The sequence below is a fragment of the Cyanistes caeruleus genome, chromosome 1, assembly GCF_971803275.1.
Source record: "Cyanistes caeruleus chromosome 1, bCyaCae1.hap1.1, whole genome shotgun sequence".
NCBI classification, from domain to species: Eukaryota; Metazoa; Chordata; class Aves; order Passeriformes; family Paridae; genus Cyanistes; species Cyanistes caeruleus.
Window position 1 is genome coordinate 152323252 of NC_141701.1, and position 22243 is coordinate 152345494.

Sequence of the window (22243 nt, forward strand, 5' to 3'; positions counted from 1 at the left end):
GAGCCAGGATTTATCCAGGATGGAGCCAGGACGGAGCCAGGATTGAGCCAGGATTTACCCAGGACAGAGCCAGGATTTAGCCAGGACAGAGCCAGGACGGAGCCAGGATTTACCCAGGACGGAGCCAGGACGGAGCCAGGATTTACCCAGGACGGAGCCAGGATTTACCCAGGACGGAGCCAGGACGGAGCCAGGACGGAGCCAGGACGGAGCCAGGACGGAGCCAGGACGGAGCCAGGACGGAGCCAGGACGGAGCCAGGACGGAGCCAGGACGGAGCCAGGACGGAGCCAGGACGGAGCCAGGACGGAGCCAGGATTTACCCAGGACGGAGCCAGGACGGAGCCAGGATTTACCCAGGACGGAGCCAGGGCGGAGCCAGGATTTACCCAGGACGGAGCCAGGATTTACCCAGGATGGAGCCAGGATTTACCCAGGACGGAGCCCGGATGGAGCCAGGACGGAGCCCGGATTTACCCAGGACGGAGCCCGGATGGAGCCAGGACGGAGCCCGGATTTACCCAGGACGGAGCCCGGATGGAGCCAGGACGGAGACAGGATTTACCCAGGATTTACCCAGGACAGAGCCAGGATTTACCCAGGATTTACCCAGGACGGAGCCAGGATTTACCCAGGATTTACCCAGGATTTATCCAGGACGGAGCCAGGATTTATCCAGGACGGAGCCAGGACGGAGCCAGGATTTATCCAGGACGGAGCCAGGATTTATCCAGGACGGAGCCAGGATTTATCCAGGACGGAGCCAGGAGGGAGCCAGGATGGAGGCAGGACGGAGCCCAGATGGAGCCAGGATTTACCCAGGACGGAGCCAGGATTTACCCAGGATTTACCCAGGACAGAGCCAGGATTTACACAGGATGGAGCCAGGACGGAGCCAGGATTTACCCAGGACGGAGCCAGGATTTACCCAGGATTTACCCAGGACGGAGCCAGGATTTACCCAGGACAGAGCCAGGATTTACACAGGATGGAGCCAGGACGGAGCCAGGATTTACCCAGGACGGAGCCAGGATTTACCCAGGACAGAGCCAGGATTTACCCAGGACGGAGCCAGGACAGAGCCAGGCTCTCTCCAGGGCTGCTGCAGGAATTCTGGAGCAGCAGGGCCTGGTTCCTGCACTCCCCTGCACCAGAGCCGGGCTCCCAGCTCCCTGAAACGACCACAACAAAAGCAAAACGGTTTGGTTTTTAAAGAAACCTTCATCTCCAGCTTTCCCAGCACTGAAGGCATCAAAGGCAGAGAAGAGAGGCAGCTCCTTTCAGCAGGGAAGGGCCGGCACGAGCGGCTCCAGGGGCACACCAGGGATCTCGGGGCTCCCGGGGGGTCCTGAGCAGGGCTGGAGAGCAGGATGGGGGATTTTAAAGGTAAAACACACACAGACATGGGGAATAAGGGCAGAAGAACGGCCACGGTGCCTCAGCCAAATCCTCACACAGCACATCTTTCCTACGAGAATCATCCTGTGGGGAGGCGAGGCAGCTCTAAAGCAAACACCTCACAGCCCTTTTCCCAGGAATCTGCAGCTCAGGAGCTTCCCCAGATGGAGACAGCCCTGCTTTCCACAGGCTTCTCCCATGGAATCCTGCTCCCAAACCCACACAGTCCCTCAGCACGGCTGATCTCTGAGGAGCTGAGCCCTGCCAGCGCCTCTGTCCCTCGTTCCGTGCTTTTATCACATCGTGGGATGCCCCCTAATGCTCACAGTGCATCATCCCTGCTTCCAGAACCTTCTTTCCATCTCCCCTGGCACATCCCTGCCTCCAGAACCTTCTCTCCATCTCCCCTGGCACATCCCTGCCTCCAGAACCTTCTCCCCTGGCACATCCCTGCCTCCAGAACCTTCTCTCCATCTCCCCTGGCACATCCCTGCTTCCAGAACCTTCTCTCCATCTCCCCTGGCACATCCCTGCTTCCAGAACCTTCTCTCCATCTCCCCTGGCACATCCCTGCCTCCAGAACCTTCTCTCCATCTCCCCTGGCACATCCCTGCTTCCAGAACCTTCTCTCCATCTCCCCTGGCACATCCCTGCCTCCAGAACCTTCTCTCCATTCCCCTGGCACATCCCTGCTTCCAGAACCTTCTCTCCATTCCCCTGGCACATCCCTGCCTCCAGAACCTTCTCCCCTGGCACATCCCTGCCTCCAGAACCTTCTCCCCTGGCACATCCCTGCTTCCAGAACCTTCTCTCCATCTCCCCTGGCACATCCCTGCTTCCAGAACCTTCTCCCCATCTCCCCTTGCACATCCCTGCCTCCAGAACCTTCTCTCCATCTCCCCTGGCACATCCCTGCTTCCAGAACCTTCTCTCCATCTCCCCTGGCACATCCCTGCCTCCAGAACCTTCTCCCCTGGCACATCCCTGCCTCCAGAACCTTCTCTCCATCTCCCCTGGCACATCCCTGCCTCCAGAACCTTCTCTCCATCTCCCCTGGCACATCCCTGCCTCCAGAACCTTCTCCCTTGGCACATCCCTGCCTCCAGAACCTTCTCTCCATCTCCCCTGGCACATCCCTGCTTCCAGAACCTTCTCCCTTGGCACATCCCTGCCTCCAGAACCTTCTCTCCATCTCCCCTGGCACATCCCTGCTTCCAGAACCTTCTCTCCATCTCCCCTGGCACATCCCTGCCTCCAGAACCTTCTCCCCTGGCACATCCCTGCTTCCAGAACCTTCTCCCCATCTCCTCTGGCACATCCCTGCCTCCAGAACCTTCTCCCCATCTCCCTTGGCACATCCCTGCTTCCAGAACCTTCTCTCCATCTCCCCTGGCACATCCCTGCCTCCAGAACCTTCTCCCCTGGCACATCCCTGCTTCCAGAACCTTCTCCCCATCTCCCCTGGCACATCCCTGCCTCCAGAACCTTCTCTCCATCTCCCCTGGCACATCCCTGCCTCCAGAAGCTTCTCCCCTGGCACATCCCTGCTTCCAGAACCTTCTCTCCATCTCCCCTGGCACATCCCTGCCTCCAGAACCTTCTCCCCTGGCACATCCCTGCCTCCAGAACCTTCTCTCCATCTCCCCTGGCACATCCCTGCCTCCAGAACCTTCTCTCCATCTCCCCTGGCACATCCCTGCCTCCAGAAGCTTCTCCCCTGGCACATCCCTGCTTCCAGAACCTTCTCTCCATCTCCCCTGGCACATCCCTGCCTCCAGAACCTTCTCCCCTGGCACATCCCTGCTTCCAGAACCTTCTCTCCATTCCCCTGGCACATCCCTGCCTCCAGAACCTTCTCTCCATCTCCCCTGGCACATCCCTGCCTCCAGAACCTTCTCCCCTGGCACATCCCTGCCTCCAGAACCTTCTCCCCTGGCACATCCCTGCTTCCAGAACCTTCTCCCCATCTCCTCTGGCACATCCCTGCCTCCAGAACCTTCTCCCCATCTCCCTTGGCACACCCCTGCTTCCAGAACCTTCTCTCCATCTCCCCTGGCACATCCCTGCCTCCAGAACCTTCTCCCCTGGCACATCCCTGCTTCCAGAACCTTCTCTCCATTCCCCTGGCACATCCCTGCTTCCAGAACCTTCTCTCCATTCCCCTGGCACATCCCTGCTTCCAGAACCTTCTCTCCTTCTCCCCTGGCACATCCCTGCCTCCAGAACCTTCTCTCCTTCTCCCCTGGCACATCCCTGCTTCCAGAACCTTCTTTCCATCTCCCCTGGCACATCCCTGCCTCCAGAACCTTCTCTCCATCTCCCCTGGCACATCCCTGCCTCCAGAACCTTCTCCCCTGGCACATCCCTGCCTCCAGAACCTTCTCTCCATCTCCCCTGGCACATCCCTGCTTCCAGAACCTTCTCTCCATTCCCCTGGCACATCCCTGCCTCCAGAACCTTCTCCCCTGGCACATCCCTGCCTCCAGAACCTTCTCTCCATTCCCCTGGCACATCCCTGCCTCCAGAACCTTCTCTCCATTCCCCTGGCACATCCCTGCTTCCAGAACCTTCTCTCCATTCCCCTGGCACATCCCTGCCTCCAGAACCTTCTCCCCTGGCACATCCCTGCTTCCAGAACCTTCTCTCCATTCCCCTGGCACATCCCTGCTTCCAGAACCTTCTCTCCATTCCCCTGGCACATCCCTGCTTCCAGAACCTTCTCTCCTTCTCCCCTGGCACATCCCTGCCTCCAGAACCTTCTCTCCTTCTCCCCTGGCACATCCCTGCCTCCAGAACCTTCTCTCCATTCCCCTGGCACATCCCTGCTTCCAGAACCTTCTCTCCATTCCCCTGGCACATCCCTGCTTCCAGAACCTTCTCTCCTTCTCCCCTGGCACATCCCTGCCTCCAGAACCTTCTCTCCTTCTCCCCTGGCACATCCCTGCCTCCAGAACCTTCTCTCCATCTCCCCTGGCACATCCCTGCCTCCAGAACCTTCTCTCCATTCCCCTGGCACATCCCTGCCTCCAGAACCTTCTCCCCTGGCACATCCCTGCCTCCAGAACCTTCTCTCCATTCCCCTGGCACATCCCTGCCTCCAGAACCTTCTCTCCATTCCCCTGGCACATCCCTGCCTCCAGAACCTTCTCTCCATTCCCCTGGCACATCCCTGCTTCCAGAACCTTCTCTCCATCTCCAGAACATTTCCCCTCAGCAGGGCAATCCCTGCTTCCATGATGAAATTCAAACTGTTACAAAAGGTTTGCTGGAGCAAATGGAAAGGTGAATTAAGTGTCAAAAAACTCAAATTCAGGCTGGAGGCAAAAAGTGACACCAAAGAATGCGGGTTTTGGTGGTTATGGGCTGTGAATTTGCTGTCACTGCAGATCATTTTTACGTGCCCAGTGGATGTTTCTGATAATGAACCAGGAAACAGTGAGAGAGTTACAGACCCCTCCAAATATCCCCGTGTCCCCAAGTGTCCCAGATGCTTCCCAGACGTGTGAAATCTGCCACAGAAGCGCAGGGGTTTGCAAAAGGGCTGGTGGCACCCTGGGACCTGGGCTCAGTGGGACCGGTGGCACCAGGATCCAGCCTGTCTGCACCTTTATGGACAACGGGGTGAGGAGACAGCCCCGTGAGCTGGGACGGGATGGGGACACAGCTCCGTGAACTGTGACGGGATGGGGACACAGCTCCATGAACTGTGATGGGATGGGGACACAGCCCCGTGAGCTGGGACGGGATGGGGACACAGCCCTGTGAACTGGGATGGGATGGGGACACAGCCCCGTGAGCTGGGATGGGATGGGGACACAGCCCCGTGAGCTGGGATGGGATGGGGACACAGCTCCATGAACTGTGACGGGATGGGGACACAGCCCCGTGAGCTGGGATGGGATGGGGACACAGCCCTGTGAACTGTGACGGGATGGGGACACAGCCCCGTGAGCTGTGATGGGATGGGGACACAGCCCTGTGAACTGGGATGGGATGGGGACACAGCCCCGTGAGCTGGGACGGGATGGGGACACAGCTCCGTGAACTGTGACGGGATGGGGACACAGCTCCATGAACTGTGATGGGATGGGGACACAGCCCCGTGAGCTGGGACGGGATGGGGACAGAGCTCCGTGAGCTGTGATGGGATGGGGACACAGCCCCGTGAGCTGGGATGGGATGGGGACACAGTCCCATTAATTACGATGGGATGTGGATCCAGTTCCATTAATTACGATGGGATGTGGATCCAGTTCCATTAATTATGATGGGATGTGGATCCAGTCCCATTAATTTCGATGGGATGTGGAGACAGTTCCATTAATTACGATGGGATGTGGATCCAGTCCCATTAATTATCATGGGATGTGGATCAAGTTCCATTAATTATGATGGGATGGGGATCCAGTTCCATTAATTACGATGGGATGTGGATCCAGTCCCATTAATTACGATGGGATGTGGATCCAGTCCCATTAATTATGATGGGATGGGGATCCAGTTCCATTAATTACGATGGGATGGGGACCCAGCCCCATTAATTACAATGGGATGTGGATCCAGTCCCATTAATTATGATGGGATGTGGATCCAGTCCCATTAATTATGATGGGATGTGGATCCAGTTCCATTAATTACGATGGGATGTGGATCCAGTCCCATTAATTACGATGGGATGGGTCCCAGCCCCGTTAATTATGATGGGATGGGGATCCAGTTCCATTAATTATGATGGGATGTGGCTCCAGTTCCATTAATTACGATGGGATGGGGATCCAGCCCCGTTAATTATGATGGAACGGGGATTCAGCCCTGTCAATTAATGATAGGACATGGATCCAGCTCCCTTAATTATGATGGGACGCGGATCCAATCCCGTTTAACACTTTAATTAACCACACGGGTGCGGATCTAGCCGCTTTAATTGATAGTGGGGTGCAGATCCAGTCCCGTTAACTGGTGCTCCAGCCCCCTTAATGAGCGATCCAGCCCCCTAATTTGTGATCTAAACCTATTAATGAGTGACCCAGCCCCGCTAATTGCCGATCCAGCCCCGCTAATTGTCTATCCAGCCTCGTTAATTGCCGATCCGTCCCCGCTAATTGCGGCTCCCCTCACGCGGCAATGGCGGCTCCGGCACCACCCCACCCCACCAGCAGGCGGCGCCACCCGCCCGGCGCATGCGCGGCCCAGCGGCGCTTCCCGCCTTGCGCGGCCCCTCAGCGCCGCCCGCCATGTTCGCGGAGCTGAACGAGCTGCTCGGGGCCTCCCCGGAGCGCCCGGACGCGGTGAGAGGGCGCTGAGAGGGCGGGAGGGACGGGCCGGGGCCGCCGGGAGCGGAGGGGCACGCTGGGAGGGGCACGGCCTCCGCAGGCGGAGGTGGCGATGGCCGGTCCCGGAGCTCAGCCGCCTTCGGCCCTTCCCTCGCCCGTTCCCGGCTCCCCGCCGTCCCTCACTGCTCTGGCTTCGGTATCCGCCGCTGAGAAGCGGCCGAACTCCGTTCCCGCGGTGTGTCCGTGCGTGCGTGCTGCCCTGCGGGGAATGAACACAGAACTGGGTGTTAAACCCGCTGGCGGACACTGCTCCGGGCCGGGGAGATGTTCTTAGAGATACTTTTCGTTTAAGGCGCTAAATTAATTAATGCAGTTTTTCCAGGGAGGTTTTGTGTTAATGAGGTCACGCTTCACTAAACAGTCCCGCTCTCTGTGAGAGCTGTACAGGTAAAATGTCACTCATAGAATCCCAGAGTAGTTTGGGCTGAAAGGATCCTTGAAGCTGATCCCGTCCGGGGCAGGGACACCTTCCATCTTCCCGGAGTGTTCCCAGCCCCAGTGCCCAGCCTGGCCCTGGGCACTGCCAGGGATCCAGGGGCAGCCCCAGCTGCTCTGGGCACCTGTGCCAGAGCCTGCCCACCCTCACAGGGAACAATTCCTGCCCAATATCCCATCCAGCCCTTCCCTCTGGCACTGGGAGCCATTCCCTGTGTCCTGTCCCTCCATCCCTTGTCCCCAGTCCCTCTCCAGCTCTCCTGGAGCCCCTTCAGGCCCTGCAAGGGGCTCTGAGCTCTGCCTGGAGCTTCTCCTCTCCAGGGAAACATTCCCAGCTCTCCCAGCCTGGCTCCAGAGCAGAGGGGCTCCAGCCCTGGAGCAGCTTGGCTGTTATCCATCCCTCCATCCTTTCATCCCCCAGCCTTTGCTGGTTCTGGGGATTATCCTTCCCTGGGTGCAGCACCTTGCACTTGGCATTGTTGAACCTCATGAGGTTCCCATGGACCCACTGGATCAACTTCTCCAGGTCCCTCTGGATGCCCCTTCCTGTCCCTCTGGATGCCCCTTCCTTTCCCTCTGGCCACACCACCAACTCGGTGTCATCAGTAATTATTAATAAATTATCTGTGTGCTGCATGTTACTCCATGTTTTTCCTGAGAGTTACAAGCTTAGATAATAAAAGCAAGTTTGGGGTGATAATTTGTTTTATAAGTCTGAGTTTCCCCCTTTGTCTCCAGTTTCTCCCCATGCCCTAATACCAGCTTGTGATGGGAATAGGGGAGGTTTCTCCTTGATCTGGAAGATATTTCTGAGGTCATTCCTTGTCAGGCAGGCTGAAGTGGGGCAGTTCTGGTCTGATGGGGAAACAATACTGAGGAGAATTTGGGATGATGCCCCTGAGGCTCAAAGCCTCAGATCTGGGGGAGGTGTTGGCTGAGGCTGAGGTGGTAGTAAGGGATGGTCTGGTTGTGCAAAGTCCCAAAGCCCTGTGGTTCCTGTGGGTTGATGTTGGGTTTTTGATGCATGTGAAACACTAAGTGAGAAATGCTTGGTGGAGTTTGTCAGCCTGTTCTCTAAGTTGTGTTTGGTGGTGGAGATGTGGGATGAGTGGGAATGTGCTCATCCATGAGCTTGGTTCTGAGGCAAGGAGCTCACCTTGATGTGAACAGGAAATTTCACAGAGCAAAACCAAAAGATTTGGCCTCAAGATCCTGGGTTTGAACTTGGCAGCCAGAGCAGGAGCCGACCAAGGCCTTCTCTGTGTGATGAATTCCCTTGGATTGAGCGAGCTCTTCCCATCCCAGCGCACGCTGCAGGTTCCCTTGTCCAGGTGTCACTGCGGTGTGGCTGGCTGCCCAGCGAGTTCCCGGTGCTGCAGCGGGGGGACTGCAGACCCTGCAGTAGTCGGGGTGTGAAATGTGCTTTAGCTGTAATAAATGACGAGTATGTGTGTGTGCAGCCGATCCCTGCACACAGCCAGTCCCTGGAATGTGCTGGATCCCCAGGCTCGGTGTCCCGCTGTGTGACAGCATCAGCGCTTGGCAGCCCTCTCCTTGCCAGGCCGGGCCCTGCCCCTTTCCCAGCGCTGCTGGGGGGAAGGAGCTGCTGCCAGTGTCACCCTGGGTGTCGCACCCACTGCTGCCCCGCAGAGGGGTTTTGGCAGTTCCTAACAAACAGCTGCAGCTTCTGCCTCTTGGCCTGCAGGTACTGAGTGTGAGGGCAGGGCATGGGCAGAGCAGGCTGGGATTCGTGGAGAAGGTTCTGCAGGAAGGCTTTGCCTTCGGGACAGCAAGGTGCCGTGTGCTCGGAGTGACAAATGCCACCGTGCCAGCACAGCCTGTGGGAGCCAGCCGGCAGGGAGGGCACACAGGGACTGCTTGGCCTGCTCTTCTCAGGCCTCTGCTGAGGAAGAGGGCAGCTGAAGGAGATGGAGTGGCAGAAGATAAACCCCTGAACATCTGGGTTTGTGCTGTTTGAGCACAAGTCTCTTCCAGGCCCATCCATGGAGGACATGTCTTGGGGCAGTGTCCCTGTCACTGCAGTGGCCATTGAGGCATAACCCTTCTTTGGGGGCAAGAGCTCCCACTCTGGCTGGGGAAGAGCAGCTTCTCTGCCCTTTGCATTCCCTGCAGTCATGTTCAATATTTGCCGTTCCATTCGCTCCGCTTTAGGCTGTGGGCACTGGGAGTTTGTTCTGATGGATGGCTTGGGAATTATCTGTGTGGAGATGGCTTGTTGCTGCAAAAGGTTTTTCTGTTCTTGGGAGTAGAAAAACTCCCACTTTGATAAGTTCTTTGTGTTTCCAAGCAGCTCATCTATGATGTGTATTGATTAAAGAAACATCCTGACTAAGATTTTAATGGAAACAAACACATTGATGAGGCTGGGGCTAATAATGAGTGTGCACTGATGAACGGAATTGCTTTCCTGCCTGATCAAAACAAGGTTTATACCTTGTGCTGAGAGCTCTGCTGCACTACAGCATTTTGGTGATAAGGTTTTCTAGCCCAAAGGTGGCATGTTGGAAGTAAACGTGGAAGGGAGGACAGGGAGGGCTGTTTGGGCACAGGAGGAACAGCAGCTCTAGTGGTGCTGACATTTTAAACACACTGGCAGTGCTGGCTGTGGCAAGGGGAGAATGGGCTGGGAATGGAGTAGTGGCTGTTGTTCCCTTGCTGCTGCCTGGAGAAGAAAGATCCCTGTGAATTGGAGGAGAGGGGCACAGAGCTGGGAGGTGGAAACTGCCCAGAACCCCCTGATGGAGTCCAGCACCAGAGGCTCTGGATGTGGCATCACTGGAACACCGTGCTGCACGTCTGTTATTGCCAGGGGAGGGGGTGGGCACAGACGTGGGGGTCCAGCTGGGCTCACAGTTGAGCACAAGGGTTTTTAGCTGGTGGGCATGTGGGGACAGGGTTCAGTGGTGAGCTTGGCAGTGCTGGGTTAGTGGTTGAACTGGTTTAATGGTTGGACTTGATGGGCTCAGAGGGCTTTTCCAACCTTAGCGATGCTGTGGTTCAGATGCCTCCCCGTGGGCTGTGTCTGGAGGACGTGTTGGCTTCCCTTTGTAGACAGGCAGCTGGAACTCTGCTTGTCCGCTTCTTCCTCTGAGCAGGACCTGCAGAATTCCTGTAGCTCGAGCCAACATCTTGTCTACCAAGAGCAGTTTGTGCCCTCACCTTATTCTGTTATTTTGCTGCTTCTTTTCCAGGGTAAATTCACACTGCTGCGAGACACACGGACAGATGGCAGCTTCCTGGTGCACCACTTCCTCTCCTTCTACCTCAGAGGTGGGTCAGCAGCAGCACTCTCAGAGACAGGGACATCTTGGAGGTTCCCTCAGGGTTGCTCCATGAGCAGAGGGAGGTTTTGCAGAGTGTGAGGTATCCTCGGGTAAACCCAAAGCTTTGGGGTTAGGATTTATGGCTCCCAGTCCTGACTTGTTTGTGGGACTCCTCTGTATTCTTGGATACCTCCCATAATTCTGCACCTTGTTTCATCATGGGTTGTGGTTATGGTTGTAAATCACCCAGGCTCTGACAGGGAGGTGTTCACTGCAGTTCCCTCCCTGCATCCATTTTTATGATGTAATTACACATATCAGGATCAATTAGCAACAGATAAGCTCAGAGTGAGTCAAGAAGCAAACAGAGCCTGGCAAGGTGTATAATTACTTCTCTGGGAACAGTTTCTCTGTGAGTAACCTCCTGGCCCCTGTGGAGCAGGTGCTGGGCTCAGGGGCTCCTCCAGCTTTCTGCTGGCACAGCCCAGTAACTCTGGTACTGTCGGGCCTGAAAGGGAGCTCAGAGTGCTGGGCAGGGCATGGGATGAGGACATTCTGCCCCCAGAGCTGCCACTGCCTCAACTGGGGCTTTACCCTGCTTGGAAATGTGTCACTTAATGGAGCAGAGGGAAATCCCATGGGAAGTGGGCTGGTAATGGTGTGATGGTTCAGAGAGACCTGCCAGGCACTGCCTCGGGCTCTGCTGATGTCCTGTCCTGCAGCAGTGCCCTGGGAGTGCTGTCCAGAGCTGCCTGTGTGCCTGGGAAAAGCCTTCCCTGCCATCTGTGGGGTATTGGTGTGTCTCAGGACAGGTGTGCTAGCTGTCACCTGCCCCTCCAGCCCAGGACCTGGCTGCAGTTATTCCCTGTTTGCACCTTGTCCACTCGCTGCCCAAAACCTCTGGGACATCTGCAGGTTCATCTGGGGGCACTGACTTGTTCTACTTGAAATCCACGTCCAACAAACACTGATAATGTTCATACCCAAACTGTCTTCCAAAATCACATTTTATTTAGGTGTCTGACACAATTCCCTGTTCTGTGTGTTTTTCCAGTCAAGGTCACTTGCCCTGGGAGAGCCAAAATGGGAATTTTTAGCATGTGTGTGGTTTCAGTAGTTCAGTGTCATGGCCGGCCCTTGGCCTCTGTACTGTAACACCAGCAAACACAGCCAGGAGGTCCCAGGCTGGCCTGGCATGAGGCAGAAAAGGGGCCTTACACTTTTTAAAGTCATCTTTTTCCTTCTTTCCCTCTCTTTTTAAACTAACGTTTTCCCTAACGTGGATATCCTCTAGAAAGGTGAAAACTGAAAGCAAAGGAGGATCTGTCTAGACCTGCATCACTTCAAGGTCCTTCCAGACAGACCTGTGGCCTGGCTGCTGTGATTTATGAGCTTTGATAATGTCAGCTGCAAAGTGGAACTGCTAATGTGTGCTTTTGTCCCTCCCCAGCTGGCTGCAAGGTTTGCTTTGTGGCCCTGCTGCAGTCCTTCAGCCACTACAGCATCGTGGCACAGAAACTGGTGAGTCTCTTGGCCTAGGTTCATTATTACAGGTCCAGGTAACCCCACTTCTGTTGGGTGGGAAGGAATGGGAATGGGGAGCAGGAACTGTGTGTGAGGAAATGTTTCCAGGTCCTGGTGGGGACAGTCAGGACTGCTGCTCCTGTGATGGGGGATAAAGAGCACTTTTGGGCAAAAACCTGGAGCCCCACAGGCTCTGCCCTGCCAAGAGCTGGACAGCTGCTTGCTTTGTGTTAGAAATGTTTTCTGGGGCTCAGCGTTCCCCAGACAGGCCCAGAGTGGTAGATGGAGGTTCCTTAATCTCCTGGAGAGGAAAATGCTGTGCTGTCAGTGTTCCCAGGACCCCTGCACACCTGCAGGAGCTCCCAAGGTGACTTTGTCCCCTGTCCTCTGGTTCCTGTGGGGATGGAGGGCTGAGTCACCAGGACACCTGTGTGCCTCATTTGGCCTCTGGGCTGAGCCATCCCTTTGAGCTCTGTGAGCAGCCACAGGTAAATTCCTAGGGATTTCCTTCCCGTGGTGAGTTGGGCAAGGATTATGTGTACTGTGAAATGAGGAAACAGAGAGACAAAGCAGGCAGAGCAATTCTGCATGTCAGCAAATTATCTGAGCTCCAAACTGCTTCGCTCAGCTCTCTGCACAACACGCCAAGGTGAAATGCTCCAGGTGGGAAGTGCAGGTGACCTTCCAGGGCTGAAGGGATGAGGACTTGAACTGATCCTCCCTCCTCTGGTTCTGCCGTGAATCCCAGCAGCACTGCTGCTCATGAAGAGTCCCCAGTGCTGAGGAGCCGGGTATTGTATTCCCCACTCTAAACACGGTGCTGCTAAACAGCTGTATTTTATTTACTGCTCAGTTTTTACCTTTCGAAAGGAGATGAGTGGCCCGGGCTACATGCAGTGGGCTGAGCAAACACGGTGTTCCCCCACGGAGCTGTAACTCACAGGTGGACACTCAAGGTGTGATTCCCCTGCCGAGCAAACCACCCCCCAGGAGCACTGAGCTGTCCTGGCCTCTGTGGTGCAGAGAGGAGGAAATCAGGGGCTGAGTGGGGCAGGAAATGGGGCACAGCAGCCGGTGTGGGGAGGAAATGCAGCTGTGAAACACAGGATCCTTGCCTGCTCCTGAAGTCAGCGTGTTTCCCAATGCAGAGGTTTCCCGGTGTAATGGGAGCTGCTGCCATCTCCCTGGCTGGGAGGCTGAGGAGGGAGAGAACATGAGGATTAGCTGCAGCGCACGTGCGATGCTAATGGGGGCGATTTGCTGTCTGATACTTGAACAAAAGGTGCCTGCCACAAAGGAGGTGATAAGCGTAGCTCAGAGAAGCGCTGAGCTGCTTTCAGCTCTGAGTCACTCTTGCATTGCAGCTTCATAGGTGTCCCTGTGGTAGTTGCTGTGAATTCCTCCCAGGCTCTGAGGAGCTGGAGGTCGCAACATCAGTTATTTATATCCGAGTTTCCATCACGTCTTCTCTTTGCTTTAGTCCTTCTTTGCACAGATGAACACGTCAGATTCAGAAAAGGTGCTTCTTAGTAGGATAGTTTCACTCTTGCTTAAGAGTTTGTTACTGTAGATCTTTACTGGAGACCAGGAATGGTGTGGCCACAGGCCCGGGACAGTGCCCATCCCCTGTGCTGGCACTGCTGAGGCACCTCCAGTCCTGGGGGCAGTTTGGCATTCCCCAGGTACAGGACAGAGGTGTCCAGGGAATGGAGCTGGGAAGAGCTGGAGCAGCTGAGGTGGAGCTGGGAAAGGGGCTCAGCCTACAGAAAATGAGGCTGAGGGGGAATTTCTGGCTCTGCACAACTCCCTGCCAGGAGGGGACAGCCGGGGGGGTCGGGTTCTGCTCCCAGGGAACAGGGACCGGACAAGAGGAGGTGATCTCAAGGGTTCACAGGCTGGATATTGGGAAAATTCCTTCACCAAAAAGCCTCTCCAGCCCTGGCCCAGCTGCCCAGGGTTGTGGTGGAGTCCCTGTTGCTGGAGGGGTTTAAAAGCGCTATGGTGGTGGCACTTGGGGACATGGTCAGTGGTGGCCTTGGTAGTGCTGGGGGAATGGCTGGACTGGATGGACTCAGAGGACTTTTCCAGCCTCAGTGATTCTGTGACTCTGATCATGCCCTTAGGAAAGCCTGCACTTGGAAGAGCTTCAGAACTGAGCAATGCCCCGGTTTCTGTCGGGAGCAGGGTAGTCCCAGGCCCAGGAGGAGGCTCCTGGGGCAGGGTGGATTGTACAGTGACACTTGTAGCACTGGTGTGTGGTGATAAAGTGAATATTTATACACAGCAAAGTGATGCTGCCAGGGACTTGCTGCTTTCCCAGTGTGCCAGGCGTTACAAGTCCCAAACCACTTCCTTATGTGTTAGCTAAATGCAGGGATGTATCTTTACTTGCAGGAAAAAACTTCCCTGGCTTTTTGTGCCTGTGTCCTCTTTCCCTGAGGACCCACACTTCATTTTAAGGCACCCTCAATGTTCCTGGCTCTGACCTTGTAGAGAACATGCAGGGCTGTATCAGGACAAACAGCACCAGGGCACCCTGCCAGGTTGGTGTTCCCTCCCTCACTTGTACAAAGTTTGTTTTGTTTTACAGGGAAACCAGATTTGTCCCCATTTGATGCCCATCTCCTGTCCCCTGCTCTGAGCTCACCGCCTGGTGGATGTGGCCTGGCCTGATTACTGATGGCCACACTTTGTCCCACAGCTGTGTTTGCTGATGGAGCTCATTCCCCTTGCTTTGCACACTCCATTCCTTCTCCTGTCCCTCAAATATTTTGCTTTCCTGTATGGAATGGCCAGCAGTGAGCAGCAGCTCTGCTTTGAGGGGCTGTCACTGCTGGCAGGGAGGGGGCACCACGCTCCAGCAGCTCCCCAGAGGGACAGGAGCAGCTGAGCTGCTGCTGCAGGAGCATTCCTGGGCTGGGTCGATGGCTGACAGCGTGCCAGAGATAATGTCCCTGTGCTCCAGGGTAATGGAGCGGGATGCTGGCACAGACTGAAAGCTTTCAGGCTGTTTGGGTGCTGGGCAGGGCCGTGGCTCCGCTGCGGGGATGTCAGTCCTGCAGGGACATCAGCCCTGTCTGTGCACTCAGCAAAGTGCCACTGGCCATTCTGAGCACTTCTTCCACTTTTCCAAGCTGTCTGATGCTTCCAGAGGTCACGCTGGGTGGGCTGCCAGCAGGGAGACAGGCAGAGGTTTGCTGTGGCAGGTGACTGCAGTGGCTGAGTTCAGGTCTCTGGGACGTGTTCCCTTGTTGGAAAATGAGGCTGGACTTGCTGACTCCATACCACTGAGGATATGAATTCCTGGTCTGACACACAGGCCACCCTGTCCCTGGCTGCTGTGGCCCTTCCCTGTCACCCAGGCAGGCCCTGGTGTCACAGCACTGAGTTCCCTTCTAAAGGGGGAACACTTTTCTGAGGTACAGAGAGTTTGTGTATGCAGGAAGAAATGGCTGAAGCAAAGGTAAAATCAGTTGCAGAATTACTGATATTAATAGTGAACTTAGTCACAGCATTTCAGCAGGTTCCCAGTCCTGTGGACTGCAGAAATCCCTGAGGGAATGAGGTTTGTGAGGCTCCTGTGCAGCCCAGCCCTTCTTTATAGCATGGCAGGTATTTATTTGCTGGCTGTTCCCTGCTCCTCACCTGCCACATGAAGGTGGTGCTGTCCTTGGCTAGGATGTTTTCCATTGTGTGTGCTCGGAATTGCCCAATAATGCTGCTATTTCTGAAGCTGTTACTGAGGGATGGTGCCCAAAAAAAATCTATTGCTTTATAGGGGGAGTTGGAAGAGGGAATAAGCATTCAGGCATACGTTCCTTCCCAGCTGAGTAGAAGGAGAATAGAGGAAGCATTCTTCTCAGGGGGCAGGATTCACAGGGTTGGGAGTCCAAGCAGCTTCCATTTAAAGCAGGGAACAGATGCCAGCAGATGGGAGTTCAGTCAGGCCTCAGATTATTCTTAATATCCACGTTACAAAGTGATAGTGCTGCAAAATTGACCCTGGGAAGATAATCATGGAGTAGTTTGGGTTGGAAGACACCTGAGAAGGTCACCTAGTCCAATCCCCCAGGAAACAGTTGTACTGCACGTGATCCTGGAATCACTGAGGTTGGAAAAGCCCTCAAGGATCATTGTGTCCACCTGTCCCCCAGCATTGCCAAGGCCACCACTAGCTCTGTGCCACATCCACGAAGCTTTTAAATCCCCCCAGGGATGGTGACTCCTCTGTTGTCCTGGGCAGCCCCTTGCAATGCCTGACCACCCTTTTTGAGAATAAACTGGAGAGTGAGAAGGATCCCTCTGAGCCTCCTCTTGTCCAGGCTGAGCCCCCCAGCTCCTTCAGCCCTTGGCAGGGCTTGGGACAGCCTAGTCCAGTGGAAGGTGTCCCTGTGGAGGGATGGAACTGGATAATCTTTAAACATCCCCCATCCCAAACCTTTCTAGAATTCTGTGATCTCCAGCTGGAGCTGTCTGCTGCAGCTGCGGGATGTCTCTGTTGGAGCTGGACATTGCCAGCACGTGGTTCATGACTGGCCTCACCACCAGGCAGGGCCGATCCAGCTGAGTTTGAGTCGCAGCCCCAGGCGTTTGTCGTGGTCGTTCTTCCTCCTCCTCCTCCAAGTGGAGTCAGGGCTGCTTCCCGTGGGAGCCCTGGCTGCTCTCTCCCAGCTGTTGTGCAAGCGTTGGGATGCGCAGCCACGGCGCTCTGCGGATCCCGGCTGTGCCGTGCCAGCCTCGGCTGCGTGGGCTGTGCCAGGAGCCCTCATTGCCACAGCAGTGATGTGGAGATAATGAAAAACAAAAGCTTTCACCACCCAGGCAGGGAGGTGAAGGAATTGCTCACAGCAGGCCCTTGGAGAAGCCTGGGCCCTTCTCTCCCTGCATCTGTACACCAAGCTGGCTTCCCAGAAGGAATTCCAGGATGTTTGAGCCCCCAAGTCACAGTGTGGTTTTGTTACCTCCTGGCAAAGTACAGAGGAGCGAATGTGCCACCAGTGACTGTGACAGAAGTGCCCATTTCATCCCTGAAGCACTGACTTTATCAGCACATTTAGATAAGATCTGATCTGAATAAGAATGAAAATTTGGCTGTCGACCCACATGGTTCTGTGTGCAGCATTTTCCATAAGTGTTCACTCTGAAACCTAATGTTTTCCTCTCTCCAGGGAGTCAGTCTGGCAGCTGCCAAGGAGCGGGGACAGCTTGTCTTCCTGGAGGGCCTCAAGTCCTGCCTTGACCTCGTGTTTGGGGAGGAGGAGCAGCCAGGGCAGCCCAGTCCTCTGCAGTTTCTGAGGTGAGCCTGAGCATGGAGTGTTCCCCCTCACATCTGCTGCCACCAAGAGCATCACCCAAGGTCCAGGACTGGCTCCTGCTGCCCTTTGTGCTCCCCTCCAAGGCCCAAGGACTCGGCTGCACAGCATTGTGCACATCCTCCTGAGTGTCCTGGCCTGTCCCTCGCTGTTCCTCATGGAGTGCTGCTCATGGAGGGATCCTGTCCCCCTTTCCAGAACTGTAGGGGAATTTCCACTCCCATCCTCATTGCTAAGCATGTCACAGGTCTAGAAAAACATTTATTTCAGCACTCCACAGGTATGTGTCAAACGAAACCCCAGCCAAGTGGTTTATTCCCTTCTTTTATTATTTTGAGTTTTATTCTTATCCAAGAGAACAATGCTGCTTTATCCATGCTGGCTTTTGGGTTTATTCTCACATCATTTTCTCCATGTTGCCTTGGGAAGCTCAGCAAAGGCCAAACACTTCCCCAGCAGTGCCCGGGGCCAGGTTGGACGGGGCTTGGAGCAGCCTGGGGTAGTGGAAGGTGCCCCTGCCATGGCAGAGGGTGGGACTGGATGGGCTTCGAGTTTCCTTCCCACCCAAAGCATTCTGTGCTCCCTGGAGCAGGGCAGGAGGCTTTCAGCACACACAGGTGTAAAGGGCAGCAAGGAGGTGACTGTCACAGCAGTGGGGACAGCAGGGAGGGGACAGGCTGGTGACCCCCACTCTGGGTCAGTGGGTGAGGAGGGGGACACGTGGTGCCAAGCCCCTGACACCTCCTTCATGTCCTGCAGCGGGAGCACCTCTGACCTCCGAGCCTTGTTTGAGTTTGTCCGGGTGTCCCTGGCTCCCAGTGCCGGTGATTCCTGGAAAGGCCCCGTGCTGCTGGTGGATGACCTCAGTGTCCTGCTGAGCCTGGGGGCTGCACCGGTGGCCGTGCTGGACTTCATCCACTACTGCCGCGTGTCCGTGTGCTGCCAGCTGAAGGTACTGCTCCCCCGGGGTTCTGGCTGTGCACAGAGCCTGCAGAGCAAAGCCTGCCTTTATTTCCTCTTCCTTCTGACCATGATGAGCTTTTGGAAAGGCTGTGGTTGTCCAAGGAGTTCAGGTCATTGCCCTGGGGCCACTCTTGGGACTTGTGTGGGTCCCTGAGAGCAGGCTCCTGTTCAGCTGCATTCCTGGGAGGTGCTGCCCAGAGTCTCTGATGTGTCTCTGATGTATGAACAGGGATTTGAGGTATAAAATAGTGTTTTTTGGAGCTCCTGGCTCTCCAGAGATCCTGACTCACACCCCTGAGTGGGAGGGCAGGGGTGGAAATGGGTCATATGAGGGGCTGGTGAGTCTCACAGGGGACAGAAATGGGGCCCCCCAGTCCAGCTCCCACCACCCTCCAGTGTGTGGTCCCCAGGGTGGGGGTGATGGTCTGCAGCGATCTCCCAGCGATGTGGGGACTCCTGGGAGCACCACAGCCAGAAGTGCTGACAGTCACACCCAAACTGCCATCACAGGGGGTGTCCCCTCCCTGGGCACTTCCCTGCAGGAGCGAGGAATGAGCTGATGCTGTTGGGTGTTGTCACCCCGCACTTCACATGGCGTGGGGTGTTGGGCTGTATGTGCTGACAGGGGATGATCTGCTTGCAGAGAATATTTACCTCCAAAGAGCTAAAAAAGATGGCAAACCACACTAACACTTTGCTATTTCTGTCTGAGGTGTTCTGATGCTTTAAAGTACATTTTAATTGATTGAGAATTTGTGTTATTTTAAGTCACTGGTGACTTGTATGGGCTGAGGCAGAGTCTCTTGAGGTGGATGTTAATAGAGTCAGTGAGTCGGGGAGGTGTTTGCTCCCTGTCAGAGGTGTGAGGGTGTGAGCATAGCTGCAGCCCTTTGGCCACCTCTTTATTTACCAGCTCTGAATTCAGTCAGTGCCATCTGCCCAGCCTGACAGACTGGTTCAGCCACTGTCTCCCTACAAAGGCTGGAGGTATTTTTAGACTGCACATTTCATATATGTGTGTGTGTGTGTGTACACAATGTGCAGTGAGCTCTTCAGTGTTTATGTATCATGGAATGGTCTGTGTTGGAAGGCACCCTAAAGATCACGTCTGCTGTGGGCAGGGGCACCTCTGATTTGGGCCCCAGAGCTGGAGGCAGCTCTGCAGGGTGGTCTCACCTGAGTGGGGAAGAATCCCCCCCTCCCCTGCTGCCCATGCTGGGGATCAGCCAGAGGATGGGGGGATTCTGGCTGGGGCATGCCCAGCCTCTCCATGGGTTATTTTCCCAGTGGAATTCAGACCAAGCTGGAGCTTAGATGGGATGTTTGTGAAAGCTCACCCACCCCCCCTGTCCTTCCCCTAAGGGATTAGGCCCAGCCAGGGGCTCATCCCTGCCTGCTGCTCCCGTTCCAGGGGAACATCGTGGTGCTGGTTCACAGCAACGAGGATTCAGAAGACGAGGAGAATGAACTGCTTGTGAACTCCCTGTGTCATCACAGCGACCTCATCCTGTGGGCAGAGGGGCTGGCCACCGGCTTCTGCAAGGATGTTCACGGGCAGGTGAGGCGCAGCAGAGCGTGGACAGGTGGCACGTGTCCCTGTCACCTCCAGCACTCCCCGGGGCTGTGGGAGACAGCCCAGGCTGCAGTGTGGTTAAGGAGTAATCCCGTGGGCACCAGGATCTGCTGGAGCACCCAGCTGTCACTCGCCCTCTGCGGGGATATTCAGGCACGTCCTGCCACCTGGGACTCCCCGCCTCTGAAGCTTTCCAGGGTTTATACAGTGCAGGCTTCTCCCACCCCAGGCTGAGGGAGAACTTTCCTGGGAAGTTTCCCCAAACAGTGGATCTGAGCCTGGCCTGTGGTGATCTCTGCAGGGCTGGGAGGGTGCTGGCACTTGTGTGATCCCTCATCAGGGGCTGCCACCGAGGGCACAGGGACAGGCAGCTGCTGATGCATTATTTATGAGTGACCCCCCCCTTCCCTGCAGGCCAGCCAGAGGCTTCATGGGCAGCCAGAGGAACAGTGTTCCTATTCCTTTTCCTTTGCAGATTAAGATAATCAAGAGATTGTCCTTGCGGCAGGCGGGGGAGCAGGACCTGGTCCAGATCTACCAGTACAAGATCCAGGACAGGAACGTCACCTTTTTCGCACGGGGGCTGTCGGCTGCGGTCCTGTGACACTGCCATCCTGTGACACTGCGGTCCTGTGGCACTGCCATCCTGTGGCACTGCGGTCCTGTGGCACTGCGGTCCTGTGGCACTGCCGTCCTGTGGCACTGCCATCCTGTGACACTGAGGCCCTGTGGCACTGCCATCCCGTGACACTGAGGCCCTGCGGTCCTGTGGCACTGCGGTCCTGTGGCACTGCGGTCCTGTGGCACTGCGGTCCTGTGGCACTGCGGTCCTGTGGCACTGCCATCCTGTGGCACTGCCGTCCTGTGGCACTGCGGTCCTGTGGCACTGCCATCCTGTGACACTGAGGCCCTGTAGCACTGCCATCCTGTGGCACTGCCATCCTGTGACACAGCCGCCCTGTGGCACTGAGGCCCCGTGACACTGTGGCACTGCGGTCCTGTGGCACTGCGGTCCTGTGGCACTGCGGTCCTGTGGCACTGCCGCCCTGTGGCACTGCCGCCCTGTGGCACTGCCGCCCTGTGGCACTGCCATCCTGTGGCACTGCCGTCCTGTGGCACTGCCATCCTGTGACACTGTGGCAGCTCAGAGCCCGGGAATGGCAGTCCCTGCCTCTGCAGAGCACCAGCAGCACCTCTCAGCAGCAGCACAGCAATCTGACCCGGCTGGGAAGCTCACACTCACCTGGAGCGGTGCCAAGGTGGGATCAGCCTGCCTGGAGCCTGCTGCATCCCTTTGTCCTCCCACCCCGTTCCCAACACACTCAGGCCAAGAACGGGAGCAAGAACTTGCAGGAATGGCCCTTAGAGCGTGTAAATACAGGCGGGAGGTGCCCCGCGGGCTGGGCGTGCCCGGCCTCACCTTTTCCGCTGTGTTGGGCACGGCAGTGCCAGGCGCTGCACGCCTGGGGAGCGGGGAGATGACACACAGCGGGTGGAGCAGGGAGCCTGGCGCAATCCTGGCCCTGCTCCCAGCTCTGGCTGGCAGAGATTGGCCAGCTGCCAGCAGTTGGTAAATGCATGGCTCCGTGTACAGCCCCTGGCCTGGCTGTGCTGAGAGCTGGGCGCTGCCCTGGTTCATCCCCTCAGGCTGCCCGAGCTCATCCTGGCCTTTGTGCTTGGGTAAACCCCTCTGGGAGCCCGTCTCAGCCACTGCTTCCTCACCCCAAACCCTGACCAGCAGCTACATGACCTGCCTGTGCTGAAGCGTTTTTTTAAAATAATAATCTGTAATTTTAGCAAGATAAGGGTACTGTGATTAAGTAACTGCAGATCTCGGGGTGGGAACTGCTCCCTGCCTGCTCCTTGGCAGGGATCAGGAATGGGCATCTCCCAAGCCTGGAGGAGGGGTGCCCTTCCTCGTGGCTGTCCTGGGAGCAGGGATTTCCAGGTCTCCTGGTCCACGCTCCTGCTGGGATATCCCATTTATCCTGGGAGATAAAAACATCCCATGTGCTTGTGAGAGTCCAGAGCAACCTGCCAGGTCCTTGCAGCTCCAGAGCTGGGATAGCAGCCCTGGCAGTGGCACACATTCCTGATGCTCCGTGTAGGCTCAGTGACCACCCTGTGCTGGTTTGGGGACGTTCCTTTGAGTCAGAGTTTTGGGAGCCCTGGCATGCTCGGGGCTGTGGCTGCTGATCAGTGGCAGCCCAGGGAAGCCAGGCAGGCTCCAGGGGTTGTGGAGGGAGTCAGGCCATGGGTGTGCTACAGGACCACTCATCCCTGGTGTCCCCTGGGTGGAAGTGGCAGTGCCCAGTGGCAGTGCTGCTGTCCCAGGGGTGGTGGCAGTGCCCAGGGGTCAGTGCACTGTCACAGAGTGCAAAGGGAGGATGAGAGGACTGGGAGCTGCTGGCACTGCAGCTGT

General features: G+C 56.3%; 1 protein-coding gene across 1 annotated transcript; it reads left to right on the top strand.

Annotated features, from left to right (window-relative positions):
• Nucleotides 1-6446: 6446 nt before the first annotated feature.
• Nucleotides 6447-21621, top strand: ELP6 (elongator acetyltransferase complex subunit 6). The gene is made up of 7 exons (XM_086856639.1): nt 6447-6685; nt 10378-10456; nt 11900-11970; nt 17142-17269; nt 18045-18237; nt 19660-19806; nt 20297-21621. Exons 1-7 carry the CDS (start codon nt 6578-6580, stop codon nt 20423-20425), a joined length of 855 nt encoding a protein of 284 aa, XP_086712765.1. The 5' UTR covers nt 6447-6577; the 3' UTR covers nt 20426-21621.
• Nucleotides 21622-22243: the final 622 nt, after the last annotated feature.